The sequence below is a fragment of the Rhincodon typus genome, chromosome 38, assembly GCF_021869965.1.
Source record: "Rhincodon typus isolate 14 chromosome 38, sRhiTyp1.1, whole genome shotgun sequence".
In the NCBI taxonomy this organism is placed as follows: domain Eukaryota; kingdom Metazoa; phylum Chordata; class Chondrichthyes; order Orectolobiformes; family Rhincodontidae; genus Rhincodon; species Rhincodon typus.
Genome location: NC_063369.1, coordinates 8,860,710 through 8,884,248, shown reverse-complemented (window position 1 = coordinate 8,884,248; position 23,539 = coordinate 8,860,710). Strand labels below are relative to the sequence as shown.

The 23,539-nt window shown below is 42.1% G+C and overlaps 1 protein-coding gene across 1 annotated transcript in view; it reads right to left on the bottom strand.

The window, feature by feature from the left end:
• Window positions 1–2,766: 2,766 nt before the first annotated feature.
• Window positions 2,767–23,539, bottom strand: part of LOC109917298 (zinc finger protein 653-like) — a 44,282-nt gene continuing 23,509 nt past the window's right edge. The window contains exons 2-7 of the mRNA XM_048617813.1: window positions 22,129–23,061; window positions 18,768–18,852; window positions 14,335–14,446; window positions 12,557–12,671; window positions 6,263–6,362; window positions 2,767–3,060 (exon numbers count right to left, since the gene is read on the bottom strand). Coding sequence (XP_048473770.1) covers window positions 2,883–3,060; window positions 6,263–6,362; window positions 12,557–12,671; window positions 14,335–14,446; window positions 18,768–18,852; window positions 22,129–23,061 — 1,523 coding nt within the window. The 3' untranslated portion in view covers window positions 2,767–2,882. The remainder of the gene's footprint in view (window positions 3,061–6,262; window positions 6,363–12,556; window positions 12,672–14,334; window positions 14,447–18,767; window positions 18,853–22,128; window positions 23,062–23,539) is intronic.

Here is a 23,539-nt window from a genome sequence, read left to right as displayed (position 1 = left end):
TCCATCCAAGACCTAATGATTTACCAGTTTAAATACTTGTCAACTGAACTGATCTGACAAGTGTGGTTCTTTGCGGTACTTGCCACAGGTAAATTAAATTACAATTGTACTCGGGCCCTTGTAAAAAACACAGTATCCCATTACTGTCACACCAGCCTAAAGGTATTGTCTGCTCTTGGGAGTATCGTTCCATAGGTACTTGACTCTCTGGCATTTTGCCAAATTGTCCTCTCACCTGCTGAAAATCTAAACACGGGGAATATCAACAGTTATTGATGCATTCAAAGTGACCCCATTCACTTGTCAACTTGGTTGGCTGCCTAGACCCATGTTTACAGACGTAACTGCAAACCCAGTAATTACTCACTTTTCCAATCTCCTGTCATTCAAATAATTAGTATTGAAGGGCACTGATATCAAAAACATGGGCAACACATTCTTAATGTGCATGAGGTGCTGTGGCCAAATGCACGAGATCACAACATTCTAGCACTTGAGTTCTCCTCTATGCTGTTACTGCTGGCATGAAGGTATGGAGAAATTAGATAGCATATGAAATAGAATGAACAAACCCAATGCCTACAAGTTATCAATGGCAAAGAGCTTCTTAAAAATACCATGTTCAAAGATTTAATTAGAATTGACAACTCCAGCCTTACATTGCTTACCCTCAACTCTTTTCCAAGATGTGTACTGACTCTCAAGCTGCCTATGATACCTTTCGATGGAAAGGTCAGTGTAAACACAAGCAATATAAATAGCCAAACAGAACATATCATGAACCACTACACTGGGAGCACAAAACACTGACTGGGTGGCCGCTTTGCAGAACACACAGGTTATGTCTGCAAAAATGACCCTGAGCTTCTGCCACTTCAACACACCACCATGCTCCCTGGCCAACACCTCTGTCTCAGAAACAAAAACACAAGTTGCTGGAAGAGCTCAGCAGGTCTGGCAGCATCTGAGAAGAGAAATCAGAGTTAACGTTTCGGATGCAGTGACCCTTCCTCAGAAGTTCTGAGGACCCTCTCCCATGTCCTTTCCCCAACCACGACACACCAGGCCTTGTCATCACATGAGCTGCTTCCACAACCATCCCATCGTCAGTCACTTTAATGGTCCCCATTAGCAGCTACTAAAGCCCCCAGGCTGACCATTATGCATTTGTTTATCTGTCCAACTGTTGTTCTCTCCCTCCGGGCTTTATCTCCACCTATCATTTGCTCTTCCCCCTCCCAAACCCACTTACAGCATACACACCAACCTTTTCCCAGCTCCAATCAATTCTGAAGGGTCACTTGACCCGAAACATTAACTCTGACTTCTTTCCACAGATGCTGCCAGACCTGCTACGTTTTCCCAGTAATTTCTGTTTTCGTTTCTAATTTTCAGCACCTGCAGTTTTGTTTAGAACGTATCAGGTGGCTTTGTTTCTTCTTCCAAACCTCACCCTTCTTCATCTCCATGTACAAACTTATGCCAGGATGTAACTGTGCCCACACTGGGCACAGCTGGTATCTCACCTGCTTCCTCATTCTTGTTCGAACCATGTATGGGAGGTATAACACAGCCAATCTTCACCCTGCACTCACCAAATATTTGTCCTTACACTTCATGGTCCTCCATTCCTGTTTGTGGTTCAGTGGTGCCAAGGCCAACGGGATCTCTGGTGGCAACCTAGCAAAGACCAGCTAACATGGTACATAGCAGGATTGCATGTCACACAGCTGACAGGGGCTTTTTTTTTTTAATAAACCAATAGCCATTGTGAAATGCTTCAATGTGTTTGTAGCCTGTCAAAATCTAGAGGGAATTCGGCAAATCTTTGAGGGTACCTCGTATACAGTGGGGCTACAGAAAACAGCCAGTAACATGTTAATGACCAAATTGTCAACATTCTGATATTAAAATTTACATTTCTTCTACTTGCCCCGACATTCTCTATATTTTTCACTTTAACTTCTTTGTGATGGCAGCCCTTTCTTCCTAATGACCCCACAGACTTGTTTATCCAGGGTGCAAACTGAAACACACAGATCAACAGATCCCAGATGAGGTGACATTGGGCCATCTGTCTTGTCATATGGACCTTACTGTTGACACAAAGCACATGTATAAATAATGATGACTTGAGCATGGATCCACACTGAAAAAGTCCGTAAAATTAAAGAAAAAATCTTGGCATGCTGTTTCACTTATTGCCATTGGTATCTGTTATTTCGTTTTGAAATTGTAAAAGATGACCCTTTTTCCTTCTTGCAAACCTGCTGCACATGTGCCCAGCTCAACAATATTGCCCCAATAAAAGAGTTGTCTGAAAGTGGTCTAGATCATTCCGAAAAAGCTAACCTTTATCAACCTCTTGGAGGTTAGGCAACTGGAGCTTGATTAGGTCACGCTATTGACTGTCATTGCTGTAAAGCAGCTACATGCGATAACTCACCAGAGCACCGAGGCAAAAGGATGCTGACTAAAGGCAGTGCTGCTGCCACAAACACCCACATTGTCCCATCTACCCTGTTGTATGCCAAACGCAGGCCCACTGGAAGTCATGACTTTAAAAATGATGCTATTTAATTGCAACTTCAGCATCAAATCCACCTTTGGCTTCATCAGCAGTCAGTTCAGAGTGCATTGCAGAAGTGACAACATCTCCCTCAGCACAGTGATTGCACTGGCCCAAGATTCAAGTAAACTCATTGTATTCAGACCCCCAACTTCATCGTCCCTCGTTTGAAAATATATGACAGAGAGAAAACTGAAAATAATATAAAAATTTCATTTTCCATATAGTCACAGTACTTGCACAGAATTTACATGGAGTCAAGGAGTGTTTGTACACGTTCCTCAAGTATTACGGTGGTTTAAGTCCAGTAGCGTCACATGGTTTGACATTCAGGGTGGCTTTTTAACTTGTGAAACTTAACACTTTCCATTTTCTCAAACTTCTTGCCGCAGTATTCACAGGTGAAGTTGTACTGTATTTCTGTGTTGTGCTTCTTCATGTGCCAGTTCAGCGACGCCCTCTGTCGACACTGATAGCCACAGATTTCACACCTTCAAACATCAAGCGGGAAATCAATTATTAATGCCTATCAAAGATCAATGCCAAGCAATGTTCAACATTCCAATTCTCAAGCCAACACTTTCCCCACATTGGTTTTCTGCACGAGCACAGTCCTCAATCTCCCTCCTTGCATTGCAGCAATCAATCGGGTGTAAAATTACATTAAGAGATTTTGCTATTGCTCCTCTGTACAGGAACTAATCACACTGCACAGAAGACAGCTTCCTGATATCAGTCTTAAATTTGCACATTAAAACTCCGCTGTTCATGGGAGCTTGCTGTGCACAAATTGGTTGCTGCGTGACCTGTTTTACGTCAGTGACTACACTTCAAAAGTAACATAGCTGTAAAGGTGTTATGGGACATCACGAGGTGTTTGAAGCTCCAACAGAACTGCAAGACACGGAGCTGAAATTGATCTACGTTCTGCAAATGTTGCCAGACCTGAGTATTCCCAGCATTTTCCTGTTTTCCTCCCAGATTTCCAGCATCCTGCTTTGCTTATTTTTTACCTTTTACTTTCTTTTCCTCTTTATTTCCAGGTCTTTATTTTACTAGCTTGAACCTGTACCCCCAATTTTCAATTCAGCCAATTTAATATCCCCACTATTATCTATATCGTGTGAACAATTTCCTTCTCAAATGTCTCTTGTTCCAACTGAAAAGACTAACTCCATCCCCCAGCAATCTGCCTGTTTCTTCTGGAAATTGGTGAGCTCTTAAGTGAGGGTGGGAAACCAAGGTAAGTTAGCTCCTATGCATAGTCCAGAGTAACAATGATCACCTGTCACTCTCCTATTGCTGTGCTAGCTAGAAGCAAATCTGGGCCATTACAATGCATCAAACACAGAAATTGCTGGAAAATTTCGGCAGGTCTGGCAGCATCTGTGGAGAGAAATCAGAGTTAACGTTTCAGGTCCAGTGTCCCAAAAACTTCAATTCTGTGGAAGGGTCACCAGATCCCATATGTTGACCCTAATTTCTCTCCCCAGATACTGCCATACCTAATGAAAATTTCCAGCAATTTCTGTTTTTGCTTCAGATTTCCAGCATTCGCAGTTCTTTGTTTTTTTGTCTAGTGTCATCCAGTGACACTATCAGCTCTGGGAGGTTACCAGCACATTGTTACTGACAAAGTGGGATTCTATATGCCAAAACTGAAAGAAAGGGTGGACCTACGGATGGTTTGGGGTGTTGGGGGGAGGGGAGGGGAGGGGGTGACATTCAACTCAAGCAGAGCTCAACATAAAGAGATATCTAAGTCAAAAAAAATCACAAATCTTGCTTTCCCACCCACCTTTTCCGTTCACTTCATCCAATTGCCTTAACCTTCCTGCAGGAGCCCCTGAAGAGTGATCAGAAGCAGGCCAGGGCTAGTGTGGCTTCCTTCCCTCACTCAAGGGCAGGGGGAGTGTCAATTACAGAACTCCAACTGAGACTATCTAACTCAACACTGACTGGAATTTGAACAGCGGATTTCCTGGTTCATTGGACTCAGCAATGCACCGCCCACTTTAGAATACAGTGCATTTATTCACAGAGGGAGCTTCAAGAGTATTCTAGCCTCATTCAGTCCCAAATGGAAATTAATTGATCTGTGCTGATAGGTTCTACAGTAGAAATTGTACAAAACCCAAAAATATTCTCCTATCTCTTTCAATTTACCCTTTCCTCACAGAAATATAAAGATAAGCTACAAGTTACACAGCCATTCTTATACCATACTTCGTACAGCCACAAGGAAGATAGTTTGGAAAAAGAGGAAAGGCAGAAGGGTGACATATGTAATAAAAGTGCTGGAGAAATTTGGCACTTTCTGAAGTCGTCATTTTGGACTCGAATCGTTAATTCTGTTTCTCTGCCCACAGATGCTGTCAGTTCTGCTGAGTTTCTCCAGCATTTTCTGTTTTCATTTCAGATTTCCAGCATCCAATGTATTTAACTTTTAGGTTGACATGTTTCCCTTTTAATCCCATTTACCTGCTGAGATGAATTATTGCACAGTTGGATGAATAGAACAAATTATACAGGTGTTTCCTTTTCCAATTTAGAAATGGAAATTCTAAATTTCCATTTAGAAACAAGCTCAGCAGTTCGAAGTTCTCTCTTATCCTTGCTCCTGAGTTTTTCTTTGATGATTAGAATGATTACCCTGTCAGGTGTATTTTTATATCCCAAAAAACAGGGCCTTCTGAAGTTTTAGGGTTAGCGTTAATGTTTATCTAATGTTAACATCTATCTAATGCTCGGTTAAAAAGCATCAATTTTCAGGGAACCAAACCATGCAGCACCTCATCCTCTAATGTCTGGGATGTAGTAGGATAAAAGCAATGTAGCAGTGATGTTACTAATCCAGATGACCAGGCCTAAGGCCCTGGCAACCTGGGGTCAGCATTTAAATTCAAGTAAATCTGGAGTTAAAAGATATCTCAGTAATCGTGACTATGAAACTATGGCTGATTTTTGCTCATTAATGTCCTTCAGGGAGATAAACCTGTGACCCTCACCCTATGTGTGGTTCCAGACCCACAACACTGACATGAAACGGCTTAACAATAGCCACTTAACAAGTGGGCAACAAACCCTGGCCTTCCCAGTGACACCCACATTGCACAAAAAAATAAATCCAAAGAAAAATTAAATTACAAACTTTCTGCTGAGGCCCAAGTGGATACAATAAAACTTTAGCACTGAAAGGGTAATTCGCAGCTGGGACAAAAATTACAGAATTAGCACATTCTTGGTCAAAGTACAGAGCTTCACTCTGTAAATGACTACAGGCAGTGTCCAAGTTGCAAACAAATTCCATTCTGGAATTAATTTGCAAGTCGATTGGTATACAAATCAAAACACAACGCAGGACAATGGAACATACAGGAAATGTTCTTAAGTTGCATCTTCAAAATTAAACTCCTGTTTGGGATCATATTTGTAAACATGAGCATTCGTAAGCAATTGGGTCTCCCTGTACACTGCAAATGGTTTGGAAGGGCATCATTACTTTGTGACCAAAAAAAGTTTCTTTTCCCAGTGACAGCTTTCATGTCAGATGAACAAATATTTAATAAATCTGAAGACGTGCAGCTTAGTTGCCTGACATTCAAAAACTGCCCAGTGAGGTGAACACAAAAACACAGCAGCAAACTCGTCACCCATTTTCCTTATAGAGATGTAATGCAACAAAGGACCTACTGGAGTGGGGTCTCCCCTGTGTGCATCCTTCGGTGAACTTCAAGGTGGTTCTTTCTTTTGAATGACTTCCCGCATGTTTCACAGATAAAATCCCGCACACCTAGATGGCAGAAAACTGAAATCAGAACCAGTAGTTTTGAGTTCATTTTTAAGTCAAAACAGATTGAAAGCAACTACCTTCCAAAAACCAAGAACATTCACACATTAACTTCATTAATTCCAAGAGTTGAACACTGCTCCCACAGCTGGGAGACCAACACACTCTCCATACTCCTAGTTGGGACACCTGATAAATTCAGATGAGATGATTCAGTTATCTTTCTGATAATCCCACACATCCTACTGAGCTGCACATTCACAGCATAGAAATCAAAACTAACTCCTTCTTTCCTGGGACTCAAACTCTTTTTTACCACCCTCAGTCACATTACCTGCATTCAGTCTAGTCTTTTAAAACCCAGGCTTGACGCGGGCAAGTCAACATTTTTGGATTATGTGAGCTTCTCTCCTCCCCACGTGGCAGTTCCCCACTCAAACACAGGGGGCAGCTTAAAAGAAAAAACACCTGGAAAAGCAGTAAACAAAGTCTTCTTTGGTGAGAGCATTGCATCAGGTAAGAACATGATACAAGAAACAAGACCAAATCATTCTACCCCTTGAGCCTATGTCGTCATTCAATGCAATGGTGACTAATCTTCAGCTTCAATTCCTCTTCTCCACCCTTTCCTAATATGCCTAGTGTTGTGGACCAGACGAAACCCCCTCCATTTTCAGAAGATAGTCCAGACCCCAACTTTCTCTTACTTTAGAGATGAAATGTAAGGTGCTGCATTCCAGATATAATTTGGTTGATCAAACTACCAGATTTAAAGCAATACACACTCTAATCATCCACTATAGTTAAAATACAAAAGGTGGAAGAAATTGGAATAACAGAATAATAAATACAGTAACAATTACTAATTAACTGTTCCAACATAGTAACACCCTTTTTACACACTATTGGCAAAAGGCAAATTTAGAAAATTAGATGGGTCTCACACGCAACCCCAGGGACAGGAACAGAACCTCAGCTTTTGGCTGCAAAAGAGAGGGGAGAAATAGCTTCCATTTCAAGACCCCAACAGCAACTGCTGAAAGCTAAAACTAAAAATCTTTACTCTGTGGGAGCTGAACCACACCCATTCAGGCTGCTTCTATTGTTCCGACTTCTAAAAATCAAATCCAAGGCCTCACAAGCCTCGAGTGGCTACCGCAGATTGCTCCACACCTCTGCCTTAAACCCTCTCCAAAAAGAAAAACAAAATACACCTCCTAAAGCCACAGTATTGTCACACTAGATTCATACCACTGCCCAAGAATCTATCAACCCCAATTCTGAATATGGTCAATTCTTCGAAACAGATGATTTCAAAGATTCACAACGCAATGAAGAAATTGCTCCTTATCTCAGCCCAAAATGGACTTTATCCCAACGCACCCACCTATCCATAGCTGAATTTCCACTTGGATATCATGAGATGGAGATCTCGGTGTTCTTAAAAATAACAGTCCTAATTATTTACCAGTATTACTATTGGAGGAATTTGTCAAGCGTAGTATTTTACTTCTGTTACTTCATTATTAGTTATATCAGAAATTAATGTAAATTAACAGCACATTAAGTTCAAACTTCTGGGTACTGTGATTTGCATTTCTGTGGCTAATGATGGCATAAAGATTGGTACAAGGTCAATACTGTGCCATTGGGTAATATTGGTGCAAGTTTTTTTGGCCAATCTCTTGGCACGTTGGGAACTCTAAAGGAGGTTGCATTTGTTGTCCATGCTCAACTGTCTCAAATTGGTGCTGACCATGTCCATTGCGACCAAATGATTTGGTAGCTCACTTTAGGGTGGTTCAGTGGTTAGCACTACTGCCTCACAACACCAGGGACATGGATTCAATTCCAGCCTTTGGTGACATTCTCCCCGTATGTGAGTGAGTTTCCTCCGAGTGCTCCGGTTTCCTCGCACAGTCCAAAAATGTTCAGGTTCGGTGAATTGGCCATGCTAAATTGCCGATAGTGCCCAGGGATGTGCAGGTAGGGTTACAGGGATAGGGTAGGGGGATGGTCTGGGTGGGATGCTCTTCAATAGGTCAGTGTGGACTCAATGGGCTGAATGGCCTGCTTTCATACTGTAGGGATTCTATGATTTGAGGGCATTAAATTGTGCATAGTTGGACTGGTAGGGCTGGCATGCTCCCTCCACCGACGGATATAATCAAATGAGATTTTTCTTGCAAACAGCGGATTGCTTTCATGGCCCAAACCTACAGATGGCCAGAGTTATTAAATTCACTTTTATAGCTTGTCATGATGGGATTTAAATCCAGGATGACTGGACTGCTAGTCTGGTACTATAACCATGACATCTCCAGATCTACAATCAGGTCATACTACCCATGCGTATTTAAGAATTTAATCATCAGGCTATCCAATTCATTCCTCTTCTGAAGGCATTGATGGTACACAGCTGCAGCTCGTACTACCATTGCACCATTGGATAAGGTATCTCTACTCCTGAACCAAGAGACCCAGGTTCAAGTCCCACCTGCCCAGGTTGAGAGATAACATCTTGATTAGAAAAATAGATCTATTCTTCACACTCAAGCCCTGATAAGAAAAGACTGATTATTCTATCTTTAATCAAATTCTGGCACAGATGAAACATGACATTTGTCACTGCTGAGGTACCAGCATTTTTACAGTCTGACACCTGTGCAATTTTGATGGGACTTTGGAGAAAGATTCTGCAACCACATAGTGAAGAAAGCAGTAGAACAGGGTGCAGGTGCTACACTGTGCCAAATCATCTACCCTAGACTGGTTTTAGAAAGTAAGCTCTTTCTTTCACTGCCACTAGGGTGAGCATGCCTACAGTTTTCTGACCTTGACTGCAAAAGTCAGACTCAGAGTGCAGCAGGTTGTATCTGCCTAGGTGCTAAATTTATTAAGATGCCCTAGCGGTTAGATGTTTTCTAAAAGTAGAAGGGCCTCTCTGCAAAGTCTGTTAAAACTACAGTCTTAAAACTTGAGGCCTCTGTCTATTTCCATAAATCACAGGGTCCTACCAGTAGCACTTGTTATGCCCTGCAGTCCATTCTGCACGTAGCAACCCAGCTGAAGTGAAGAAGTAGGTTTTAATGTTATTTATATTCACTGAAAACATTGCATTATATAATGCTGCGACCAGGAGCAAGTTACAGATGTCAGTCTAATTTTGTCAGAAGGCTCTGCTGTTTTATACAGTGCATTCTCGAGTGTGACACAAATTGACCCAGATGGAGTTTCGATCTCACTGTTTGGTTACATATCCACATCTTTCCCAGAGCGCATTATGTTTTGGAGAACGTGAGGGACTCAGTTACAATTATTGGGATTGAACTTCCATGTTATTGAGAGCAGGGTAATGGGACAGCTGCTATGTGGGTCCACTGGTTTCTCTCACTTTGTATTGACCACAATTGGGGCCAGATGTCTGGAATGCTGCACGTACCAACGCCTGCAAGGAAACCATCCTCCTCAAAAATACATCATGGCCAACAGTGAACAAAGCTCAGGTGGTTGAGGAAAAAGATCCATGCTCTCAACCAGAATCCCGTAGTCCCCACTGGAACACACTCCCGCCCTACAAATTAATGACATCCTCACTGCCTGAAGGGTGCATCTCCAATGAAGAAGCAAAGATCATCCACCATGACGTGGTGACTGATCCAGAAGAGCGAAGTCCCCAGTTTCAACCTTACGTGAAAACCTGGACTGCCCTCAGCCACACAAAGACAGACCATGGAGTAAGTGGCCTCCTGCACCACGTGGGTGAGCAGGAGCAGCAGCTATCCGAGTCAGACCATAACCTGCAGACTGAGCTCTGGAGCCTGTGGCATCACAGCCACTCGCGCTGTGCCAGCTGAAGCCCGGAATTAAATCACGGTTGATTATCCACCTCAATGCCATTTCTCCATGCTATTCCCACATTTCCCAATGTCAGTAGTCTTCAAGCATCTATCAACTATGAATGAACGTTCTCAATGACTGAGCTTCCACAGACCTCCGGGTTAGAGAATTCTAAAGAGTCACCACTCTCAGTTAACAAATTCCACATCTGTCTTAAATGACCCGCCCCTTATCCTGAAATACTTAAAACCATCTAGCTCCACCCTGACACACCCGATACAAATTCTGTAAGTTTCAATCAGGTCACTGATACTCTCGGGAATAGAAACCATCTCCTCAATTTCTCCTCAAGACAATGCTGTCACCCTAGGGATTAATCTGTGGAAATCTTTCTTGCAATCCAGTATGGTGAGTGTATTCTCCTTAGATAAGGGGATCACAACTGTACACAGTGCTCTATGTGATCTCAGCAAGAAACTATACAACAAAGACCATCTTTACTCCTGTACTCAAATTCCCTTGCCATGAAGGCCAGTGTACCATTTGTCTTTCTAAATGTTTGCTGCACCTGGATGCTAACCTATGTGATTGAAAGGAGGACATCTTGGTCTCCAATCCCCGTCTACTTAAGTAATATTCAGCCTGCTATTTTGATCAACAGAAATAATTTCACACTGATTCACATATTCCATCTGGCATGTTCTGGCCTATTTGTTTACCCCATCCAAGTCCTCTTGAAGCCTGTTTGCTTCCTCCCGAGAACTTGTGTTCCCACCCAGTTTGGTGTCATCAGCAAAGTTAGAAATATCACAATTGGTACCCATAGCCAAATCATTTATAATAGATTGTGAACCATTAATCCCAGCATTACCTGACTAGGGACAGTCTCCCACGTTGAGAATGAAATGTTTATTCCCGGTCCCTGTCTGCTAACCAATTCTCAATCCATACTTGTACTTCTTTCCCACCAATCCCCTACCCTCTAATTTTATTTACTGATTGCCTGGAGGGAATCTTATCTAAAGCTTTCTGAAAATCAAAATAAACCATAGTCACTGGTCTCTTATCAACGCGACAGGTAACATCCTCCAAAAAGTCTAACATGTTTGTCAATTTCCCTTGCATAAATCCAAATGGGACTCTGTCCAGTTTTACCAGTATTTTCTAAACGTTCGCTTAACCCCCAAGTTCCCTCAATGATGCATAACTGCACAGCGACTGGGAGATGCTGCACATACCAAGCGGTATGCCAGCTCATCAGTGTCTGCTTTCAGAGGCTGCTGCTGCACACCGACCTTGCAGCATGTACAACAGGAAGATAAAATAAGAGTGAAGGTTGATTATCATGTCCTTTATGTCACTAGCAATGAAAATTTTATAATCCAAGAGGTCTGCAGTTCACCATTTTCCTGCTTTCTCCCTTCTGAAATAATGGGGTTACATTTACATTCTCCACCACCTAATTATGTCAACATCAACTCTCCTGTTGTGATTTGACAAACTAGATTAGGTCACTTCTAAGTTTTCCCCATCACAATTTCAGTTCCAGAGCCTATACTTAGGTGGAAAATTTAAGAAGTTCTTCAATTCGCTCCATTCAACAGAAAACAAACAATTTCAAGGCCTCGAACTCTTAACTTATTTTCTAAGGAAATTGTTAGCACAGATAACCTTCAGCCACACCATGGATAACATTATTTTGGTTCAAGTTTCTGTTAACCATTTGGTTGTGTTTTTATTACCGGGCCCATCAGGATCTGTTTAATCATTTGTTAATTTGGCACTTAAAAGGGTAGATAATATGCTCATGATCTGAACCCATTTCATCACTTTCTCTAAAACCTCACCATTGGCCATCTGAAGACTAAAAACTGGCACAGTGAGTTACAAGGGCCTAATTACTCAATTTAGCTTTCTAGTTAACTATGCTGGAAAGGCAGCCAAAGGGTTCAAATTACCTTTATGTGCAATAAACTGGCACTACATACAAATCAGCTCATCAGTCACAAGAGGGTGCAGCTGGTGAGCAGAGATCAAAGCTCACAAGAGCTTTTCATTGATAGTATTTGCATTATTGTAGCAAAGTGCAAGCTTAAAGAATACGTTTCCGGGCTTCAACCCAAATGAGCAGACTGCAACCTGCAAAAGCAATCTTCTTGTTAAATGTAGCAACTGAAATCTCTTATCTAATGGCTGCAGAATTCAAGGGTCTTGTGGTGCAGTGGTGATGTCGCTACCTCTGGGACAGAAGGTCCAGATTCAAGTCCCTACTGACACAGAGGTGAGTCATCACGTATCTGAACAAGCTGACGAAAACATTAATAAATAATGGCTGTAGAGTTTTATCGTGAACCTACCTGAATGAATGATCATGTGTCGCCGGAGATGATTCGATAAGTAAAACCTCTTCCCACAACCTGGATGTGAACAAACTTTCGTTTTCCCCTTTCTGTGCACAAGGTTGACATGGTTCTGATCAGAAGGAAATTTTTTTTTAAATTAACTGGGACAGCCAGAGAAACAAGCATGATTTGAGACTTTAGATTTGACTTTCTTGGCCTTCTACATCCTTTTTCTATAACTAGAGGTCATAGAATTCCTACAGCACATTCAGCCCATTTAGTTTCCACTGATCCCTGAACAGCATCCACCTAAGGCCCACGCCCCCGACCTATCCTGGCAACATCACATTTACCATGTCTAATCCACCTAGCCTGGACATCCCTGCACACCAAGTACAATCTAACATGCCCAATCCATTTTTAAGTGATACAAGCAAACTTTGCATTAATCTTTGCACATTTGAAATCACGAGTCAACACCAACAGCACAATTACAAACATAAACAACTTGCTTTTACACAGTACCTTTCAAGATCTCAAAGCCAACTGCTTTTGACATTTGGTCACTGTTGCAACATAGGAAATGCAGAATTTGCACAGAGGAAGCTCCCACAAACAGCAATGCAATAATCGCTGGATAATCTATTTTAGTTAAGCTGGTAAAGGGGATTAAATGATTTAGAATTACAGAATGATAATGTTTGAGGGAATTACAAATGGCAGATTCTTCATATTCAATTAGATGGCTGCAGCCCAAACAGGATTCTGAGCTACGTACAGAAGGTGATGCATTGTTGCAGGGTCCCTCACTGGTGATAATAGTAGTGACAGCAATTTTTCTTTTTAATTAATTTGTGGGATGTGGACTTGGCCAGCATAATTGCCTTCTCAGTGGCTAGCACTACTATTTCAGCGCTAGGGACCCAGGTTCATTTCCAGGCTCAGGCAACTGTCTGTGTGGAGTTTGCACATTCTCCCCCTGTCTGCAAGGATTTCTTCTGGGTGCTCCAGTTTCCTCCTAAAGTCCAAAGACATGCAGGTTAGGTGGACTGGCCATGCTAAATTGCCCATTGTGTCCAGGGACGCATAAATTAGGTGGATTAGCCATGGGAAATGCAGGGTTACAGGGATAGGGTAGACGGGTGAGCCTGGGTTGGGTGCTCTTCAGAGAGTCAGTGTGGACTTGTTGGGCAGAATGGCATGTTTCCACACTGTAGGGATTCTACGAATATCCTTCAGGAAGATGGTAGTGAGCATTCTTAAATTCTGTAAACAATTTTCCAAATTTAAAATACCTGGCATGAGTAATGAGGGTAATGGCCAAAGAGAAAAAACACCACCTTTACACTTTTGTCCAAAATTCCTGAGTTTAAATCAAACCATTCAAATTCAATTGGAAACCAGATTCCTACTTTGCTGTGTTACTTGGATTACAGAATGTAAATTGTAGGCAGTTTCTTTTTTGGTTCAAAATGAAAAAGGAAGAGTTCAGCTGTCAATAAACCTCTTAAGTTTCTCTATCGAAAACAGAGACTAAACTTTCAGACTTTGTTAGTGTAGACATTAAACTGTCGGAGTGTGCACACAAACTGATTCAGGCAATTTAGATTTCACTGACTTGGCAAAGATACTGGGTAACGTTTCTCAAAATTTGGGAACATTACTGCTATCATCTGCCTGGAGCACGATGGGTCAGTGAGAACTTGCTTTTCGGCCTTCCCTTGAATTAATCACAAATTTCATAATTTAATCTTTCCAACAGGTTTGTCTTATTGCCGAGAGTTAGTACTTGCCTGGAAGCTGTTCAAAGTGATGTATACCTGGCTGCATCCTTCGTGCGGACAGTGAAACAACTGAAACATCCCATCTGCATCAATAATGTAGCCGCCCTTTTTCCTCTTTGGTCTGCGGAGAGGATGCAAGATTTAGATTGTGTCATTTAAGTGCTGCAGTGGAGAAACTTTTAACAAATTATCTATGTATCTCAGCATCAATGTACTGTGGCGAGCAATTAAGCCAGGTCAGTTGGAAGATCCCAGATTTAAGCTCTGCTCTGATCTCAAGTTGGTTGGCAACAACTTTGCACCGTAGCCAGCCACAAGATTTTCATACCTAATCATTGCTGAGTGCCTCCTCCAATTGTGGACATGAAGTAAAATACAAAACACAAGGTTTAGAAATAATGGTCCTCATGATCCAACAACTAGATACGAGAAATCCCGAGAACCAAGGCCCAATGTGTAAATCAAGGCGAATTTAAGAATGAAAACTAGTTAAAAGCAATGGCCCATAAATGCATACGGAACTGAGGAGAAGCTTCTTTATTCTGAGAGTGGGGAGGGCATGGAATTTGCTACCATGAGGATCGCTTGAGGCAAATTGCACTGATGAAGTTAAGGGAAAGCAAGATTAAATACAGTAAGAGAAAAGAGAATAGAAGGATCTGTCGATACGGTGATATGAAGTAAATAGAGGACAAAGACAATTAGGAGTATAAACAGCTGCACAGCCTGGCTGAACGGCCTATATAATTCCCATTCCATAATTCAGGTATACAGTTCTTCCTGTAGCTGCATTTTTGTGCCACAGGATGGAGCTCAGCAGGTTGTAGTCATTCATACACTTTATCTAAATCGCTGCTGTCCTTACGGATTTCAGTACGGATGTGAAGCATGAAAAACCTATCAGGGCGCACACAAGCTGGATAAGATTCACCATTGATACTTCTGCAGTAATCTGTACTAATACAAAGTATATACAAACAGCATACACATTAAGGTTCAATAATTAATACCCAACTCTCTGGGATTAGACTTGTTCGGATGGACAACACCCAAATGAAAAGGAGGCGCTTTATGGAGAAATGGATAACAGAAGAAAACATGGCAGAAAACAATGGCACTCCAAGGACACAGAAAAAACTGACAAAGCAGGGCAACACTAATTGATTCTGGGTGAAGACTGATCACCTTTGGAGGTTAAGGGCTTGAAGTCACAGGAGGGTCTGGCTCTGAGCTACACGTACCATTACAAAGGCAGGACAAATGATATGCACAGTAGTGGCAACATCAAGGATGTACAGGAGGACCTCTGCCTAGCCAGAAGATGCTCATGCAACATTTGAGGGAGTCAAGGCATACGGCCTATCAGTCTGCAGAGTCTTCCACAGACCCATCTATTCCGAACCTATGCTCATCATCACCTGCAGACAAGAGGGACCCAATGCTTTATCCAGGGCTTCACTAAAGTACTTGTGCTACTCTAACTTCCAAGGGTGATTCCACACCACACTCGTCATCCAGTACAACTATGTACAATTGAATTTGGAGCTTTACATCTCAAGACAGTGGAGTTAGCTGTTTCCCCACAACCTGCTCAATTTGGAATACTGTGTTAATTCTGGTCTCCCTGCTCTTGGAAAAGTGATCTAAAACTTGGAAGGATTCAGAAAAGATTTACAAGGATGTTGCCAGGGTTGGAGGGTTTGAGCTACAGGAAGAGACTGAATAGGCTGGGGCTATTTTCCCTGGAGCATTGGAGGCTGAGGGGTGACCTTATAGAGGTTGAGAGAATCATGAGTAGCATGGATAGGGTGAATAGCCAACATCTTTTCCACAGGGTAGGAGTCCAAAACTAGAGGGAATAGGTTTAAGGTGAGAAGGGAAAGATTTATAGGGACCTAAGGGGCAACTTTTTCATGTTCATAGTGGTGTGTATATGCTGCATATCAGAGTGGGGTTTGGAGGGATATGGGCCAAATGCTGGCAAATGAGACTAGACTAATTTAGGATATCTGGTCAGCATGGACAAGTTAGACCAAAGAGTCTGTTTCCATTGCTGTACATCTCTATGACTATTAAAGTGTGCAATCTAACAACAATAGCTGTGTGCAAATACACAACAATTCTTCACCCATATTTGTCAATGGAAGAACAATGGCAGGCAAAGCACAGCAGAAAAATTCAGAAGCTATTCCACTGTGCTTGTTTCTTACTTATCATTAGCAGCTCTTTTCTATACCTTCTACAAAGGTGAAAGGTTCTGCTGTTCAACATACAAACACTCCTAGCAAATTGTAAATGATGAAGGACATTTTGAAAAAATGTCACTTGATAAAAGCTTCATCTTTATCACTAATGCATAATCTAAAGTGTAAGCTTTTAAAAAGTGAAGCTGTGCAGCCTGGAACCTATCCCCCCACCCAACTAAACTGTCTACAAAGCGAGAAGAGGAAAAGGTCCAAGATCTCAGACCTATTACTTCTGAGCATGAATGAGAAATTCAGAGTCATCAGCTGAAAACTTCCTTCAAAACCAAGTGCTCTCAGTATCCCACATTAGAAGCAAGCTGTCTGTATATTTCATTCTAGTTAAACAAAACGCCTTCGCAGAATAAAATAGTGTGCGAGAAGCACTCGTGGTGTTCTGGGAGTGATCCTACCTCTTGGTCAGAAGGTTCAGGTCTCACCGACAGTCTGAGCTGTGTTATAACTCTTCACCGCTGATGTAGGAGTATCAGGCAAGATTCCCATTCTTGTGACCCAGGTTTGATTCCCAGGTGGCAAACGCTATTTTGAAAAGCAGCATTAGCACTGTTTGGCCCTAGAGTCTATACGTGCAAGCACCCTTCTTTTGTAGGCCCCTCTTGTGGCACATTGGTAGTGTCCCTACCCCTGGACCAAGAGTCCCAGGTTGAAGTCCTGCCTGCTCTAGAGGTGTATAATGACATCTCTGAACAAGTTGATTAGAAAAATAGGTTAAATTAAAAATATAACAACTAAAATATTGTGCTGGGGACTCTTATGGTGCAACGATACAGTTCTTACCTCCAGGCCAGGAGGTCTGGGTTCAAGTCCTACCTGTCTTTTAGGTGTGTCATAACTATCTGAACATAGAACAGTACTGAACAGGAACAGGCCCACAATGTTGTGCCAAACAGGATGCCAAAATAAACCATTCCTTCTTCCTGCCACTGGTCCATATCCCTCTATTCATTGCATGTTTGTGTGCTGATCAAAATGTCCCTTAAACACCCCTATCGTATTTGCCTCCACCACCACCCCTGGCAGCGCATTCCAGACTCCTACCACTCTGAAAAGTTGATTAAAAATCTATACCAATCCAATTTCTTGGAGATCTTGTGGCACACAGTGATAGTATCCCTACTGCTGGACTATATGCCTCAGGAGGAGTTATAACATATTCAAGTAGGTTGTTTAAAAATATTTTCCTAACATTTCGTGAGAGGCTGTTGTGGCACAGTGGTAGTCTCTCTCTGGGCCAGAAGTTCGGTATTATCTCTCATACTCTGGGCAATGATATACCAAGATCAATCAGCATTTGAGTGAAAGAGCAGGTGTCCCCATCAACTACTTTAATTACTTTTTTTTTTTTTTAAGTTGTTTATAGGATGTGGATGTCACTGGCAGGGCCAGCATTTATTTATTGCTTATCCCTAATTGCCATGGCAGTGAGCTGCTTTCTTGAACTGCTGCAGTCTACTGTAGGAACATTCAGAGTAATATTAGGGAGGGAGCCCCATGATTTTGAGCCAGCAACAGGGAAGGAACAATGATACAGTTCCAAGTCAGGGCAATGTGCGGCTTGGAGGGGAACTTGCATGTGGTGTTGCCATGCATCTGCGGCCCTTGTCTTTCTCTCAAGTCAGTGAATCCAATCCATTGGCCGATGTCTGGAGATAGATCTCTTTTGTCAGCTCACACCCTGGTGATCTCTCAAGTAATTGCTTGCCACATTCAAGCTGTATAATAGCATTAAAACAACTTGCCCACAAGCCAAGTTAATTCTATCCTCACTGAGGACAGATCACTGGATCAACTGAGGACAGAAAGCCACATGCCACTGTTCCTTTCCCTAATCCACAGAAATGGGTATCCAATGCTGTACCCTTTGTATGTTTATTTCATTTGAGATCAGCTAATTCAATCAAGTTCAAGATCTGGGATCTTCCTTGGTTCAGTACTATATCAAACAACGCATTCAGTGACCAAGTCACCAGCAAAGATTATTGACATATTCCTGAATACCTATAATAACAATTCATGCCACTTCTATCTGTCTTACCTTCAAAGATATAAAAACAATGGGCACTTCAGAAACAAATACCAGCCGACCAATGGAAGCAGAGGACATTATGTGAATCTCAGGTCGTCAGTATGAAAGCTAAATCTCATGTCCCATCACAGAAGCTTTAACCAAACACTCACTTATGTGGCGTTTTCTGTGCAGCTTCCTTTGGTTCAGTTGCAGGCAACGCAGAGCCATCAATGACTGTTCTTTCTCCTATCACACCTGCATCAGTAAAGAACAAAGTTTCTGTCACGGTGAACTGCCACCAATTCAATCCGAAAGCTGAAGTGTGTTCAAGAGGCCATTGAAGATAACTTGTTGTTACAACAATGAAGTACTACTATACAGCCATAAGGAGAAAGTCTTATTGGTCCAGAATTCAGCAGATTTCAGGCCAATGCGGAGATAACAATATCACAACCACGCTGTTAAACTGAACAAGATTTGAAAAATGACATTAAAAATTGTTTTAGGATACAAACATCACATCTTTAAAGGTTATTAACATTAAGCCTCCCAAACTTCTTTTAGAAAATACCCACTATTTATCACTGTATTTGTATATTTTAAGTGCTTTGTATCAGTGGATACATAACTTAGCTGGATGTCTCCTGAAAATAGATTCAGATGCCCCTAGGAACTTAACTATCTGATACTGCCTTAATAGACCTGGTCAGCTTCCATAGTTATGGACAAATAAACAGAAACATCACCCTCATTACTTTCACTTCAATCTGCATTAAATGAAGAAAGAGTGCCTCATATGCAGCAGCAAGCTTTGCCAATCAACAGGCGGTTTCAGATCGCACATTCGTACTAGGTCAATCAAGACACAATCGTCTTGGGAAACACACAATTAAGGGTTTCAGTCAAGCCATTTGGGATCGTTGGCCAGGCTGCAATGTACTAAAAAGGGATTGGGGGAAGGTCTGTTTGTGAGAAATTATAACAGTATTTTCATTTATCATGCTAAGCAGCTCCTACAATTTATATAAAACTACTTTTTGTTTAGTGACTTGTTGAATCACCTAACCAAGCTCTCAGCGTCGATATTTTAAAATCACTGCAATTAATACATCCAGTGGTTTCCTGCTCCCACATGCTGAATCTCTACTGATTTTATATCAGTTACAAGGGAGGGACAATAGATGTTTTTACTCAGATACAGGACAGAGACATTGTTTATGGTTGTGTGTTTTTCCCCTGTCCTCCCAGTATTCATTCAAAAAAAGCACTTTGCAACTTTCACCAATTTAGACGAAAGGTTATAAACCTGAGACATTAACTGTTTCTCTCCACAGATACTGCCAAACCCAAGCATTTCCAGCATTTTCCATTTTTATTTCAGGATATCAGTCACTACTTTATCAATAAAACCTCTGAAAAATACAATTACTGCTCAACAATTTGGCCAGCTTGTACAAAACTAAAGTCCAACTTGTATTACGTTCCATTAGCAGATCGCAGGTAATCAGGGACACCTTGAGAGATCTCAGTCAGTGCTGTAAGAACTAACTTTGATCATTTCCAAAAGTTACTGGAAAGAGAACTTTCCTCTTGGTGCTGATAATTTTCCTGCTCATTAATGTAGCAAAACGCATGACCAACTAATTAACCATCTTTCAGACTACACGATTAACAATGACCAAACCAGAACAAAAACAGGTTATATTGTATGGGATCCCAGGATTTGTACTGGTGACTTAGGGAGAAAGAGAGAGAGAGTCATACGGCATGGAAACAAACCCTTGGGTCCGATTCATCCGTGCCTACCAGACATTCCAATCTGACACAGACCCATTTTCCAGCTTCTGACCTATATCCCTATAATGCCTTCCTATTCATGTACCCATCCAGATGCCTTTTAAATGTTGTAATTTTACCTGCCTTCAACACTTCCTTTAACAGTTCATTTCATACATGCACCACCCTCTACATGAAAATGAAAGCCATTAGATCCCTTTTAAATCCTTCCCCTCGCACCTTAAACTTATGCCCTCTAGTTTTGGATTCCCCTACTCTGGGGAAAAGACCTTGGCTATTTACCCTATCCATGATTTTATAAACCTCCATATGGTCACCCTTCAGCCTCCAACACTCCAGAGACAAAAGCCCCATCCTATTCAGCCTCTCCCTGTCAAACCCTCCAGTCCCAGCAACATCCTCGTAAATTTTTTCTGCATCCTTTCAAGTTTCACAACATCGTTCCTATAGAAGGGCAACCAGAATTGTACACAGTATTCTAGAAGTGGCCTCATCAGTGTCCCGTACAGCTGCAGCATGACATCCCAATTCCTACACTCAATGTTCTGATCAATGTAGGCAAGTGTGCTAAATGCCTTCTTCACCACCCTGTCCACCTGTGACTTTCCTTTCAAGGAACTATGCGCCTGAAAAGTTGCTGCATCCTGAAAAGACTGTAGTGGTGTATTACTGTGCTAACATTGAGGCTAGCAGGACAGTCCAATGCATGTGGCAAGGCACCATTTTGCTTTGAGCTTCAAACTGTACTTACAAGAAGGGGTGTGCGTGCATGCATGCATGCTGAGTGTAAAGCCACACATTGCACCCAGCAAGTTATCCCTGAATGTTTTGAGCTACGTCTGCTGTTTCAATGCACCAAGTTAAAAATTAGTTCTTGGCAAGAAAATAAACTACGAACTTATAGACAGAGTGCTTCATAAATTTGGCCTGACTTTGCAATGAACTCTCCATAATTATGCAATGCAAGTTAGATTGGACCTTCAGTGGGTTAATGCAACATGTGGATGGCAAGCTACCCATTTTTATTCCAAACAAAAAACTGAAGATGGAAAGAGGTTAAGTGGAAATTGCTACCCCTCCATTTTTGCATCACCAGGGGCACTCATGTTTTTACGAACTGCGCTCATCTGAAACAGACTGCAATACAGAATTTCAGGGTTTTACCAGCTTAAGACAGCTAAGGTTTGGTACCACTGTAACCAAGAATTGTTTAGAACTGTCACGTACAAATGAAAATACTTCCAAGGTTAAATGTGAAGCAATGTTCATTTTACACCACCAGTGCAGGTTCGACTAAAAATCTCCATCCAAAAAAGCCCAGCAAGTAGCAACAGGTTGGCTACACTATGGCCCAATGGCAATGGCTCCCTTCTCACTATCCCGTTATGCACACCCAGAACAGGAACAACACTCAGTTGGGGTAGTGAAACCTCAATTAAAAACATTAAGAATTAACATTAAGCTGCAAAACCTCAAAGCACAGACACAGTCATTGGATATCCAGTCTTTCAATCCGGAGATACCCAGGTCTGTTCAGGCTTTGCGATAATTTGACTTAACAAAACATTTCACAAAAATCCCAATGGTTTAAACAGAAACAAAAACATTCACCAACATAGCAAAAAGGAATTTCACCAGCAATTCCTGTAACCAGCAATACAAATTACTTGTCTGGGTTGGGACATGATGAAAGCCAAATGATGAGACCCTAGGGGAACAAAAAAAAAATCTTACCTGGATGCTCACTCCACTCTGTGCCTTCAGTCTGTCCCGCAATGGTATAACATTCACCCACTGGATTCACATAAGTCAATTGCTCTGAAAAAGTACACGTCATTTCCTCGTATTCAGGGGGGTTTACTGGCTGCGCAGTGCCCAAAGGTACCTGCCCAAACTCTGACTCTGTGATGCTAGTGATCTCCGAACTCTGTACAGTGGAAATCTGCACAGTTACAGGACAGTCAGCAGTTAAGGAGCTCAACGCATCTTTCTCAACAGTCTGCGGTACATCAGTCAGTGCCGGAAGCTGTGCTGGCAGTGGTAGATGGTCTTCCCCAATAGAGCTCTTGCATGGCGATTGGGCTCGACACGGAGATACCAGCTCACCAACCTCAGTTCCATGTCGGCCTTCATTTTTGTCTGTTTCTTCACAAGGTTTGCCCCCCGAATTCAAGGCTTTGTCATTCACGCCACCTTCTTTGCTTGCAGTGTCATAAACAGACTCACTGGCATCAACATCAATGAGTTTCACATTGAAATATTCCTCAAACTTCTGTTCAGAGTCAGACTCGTCACAGGTGGAAGTGTCCGATTCGCACTTCATGTACAATTCATTAGACTGTCCTGGCTTCCTTCTGGCTGTGCCTCTCTTCTCCTTCCTCACCTTCTTGGTCACTGGACGGGGCTGCTGACTCTGGGTTTCCTCCGAGGTGCTGACCGTCACACTGTCCTTGGCAGCAGGTTCAGCATCCGGGGTGTGGCAGTTCTTCTGGACAGGCTCTAAGCACTGCAGGTACTGGTGACCTGCTTCACACTGCCACACAATGGCCACTGAGCACTCACACACTTGCTGCAGTTCATAGAGTACAGGCTCCTGTTTGCATGTCTGCTTATGATGCTCGTACCACACCACCAGAGTCTTCAGTGAGCTAACTGCTTGCTTTTTGACTGTGGGTAAAACAGAGAAGTTGTTGTAATGTATTAGTTAAACTCAAATTGCTTGCAGCATTGCCCGTAGGGAAGTAGGTGAAAATCATTCTTCTATGTAATGAAAAATTAGGAGACCCCACAAAGTTGCTCTACAGAGCCAATGAGTGCTAGAGCCCATAGCTGCAAGAAGAGCTGAAATAAGTAATTTAAAGCAATAAAGGGTGACAGAAAACTATGAATAAAAATTCTGCCAACAGGAAACTAATAGTTGGTATCGTTAAAGTCTTCAGCCTAAAAGCATTGTTAATTGATAGAAGATAGTAGAACTGCCGATGCTGGAGTCAGAGATAAGTGTCGAACTGGAGGAACACAGCAGGCCAGGCAGCATCAGAGGAGCAGGGAAGTTGACGTTTCGGGTCGGATCCCTTCTTCAGAAATGGGGGAGGGGGAAGGGAGCTCAGAAATAAATAGAGAGGAGGGTGGGGCTGGGGAAGGT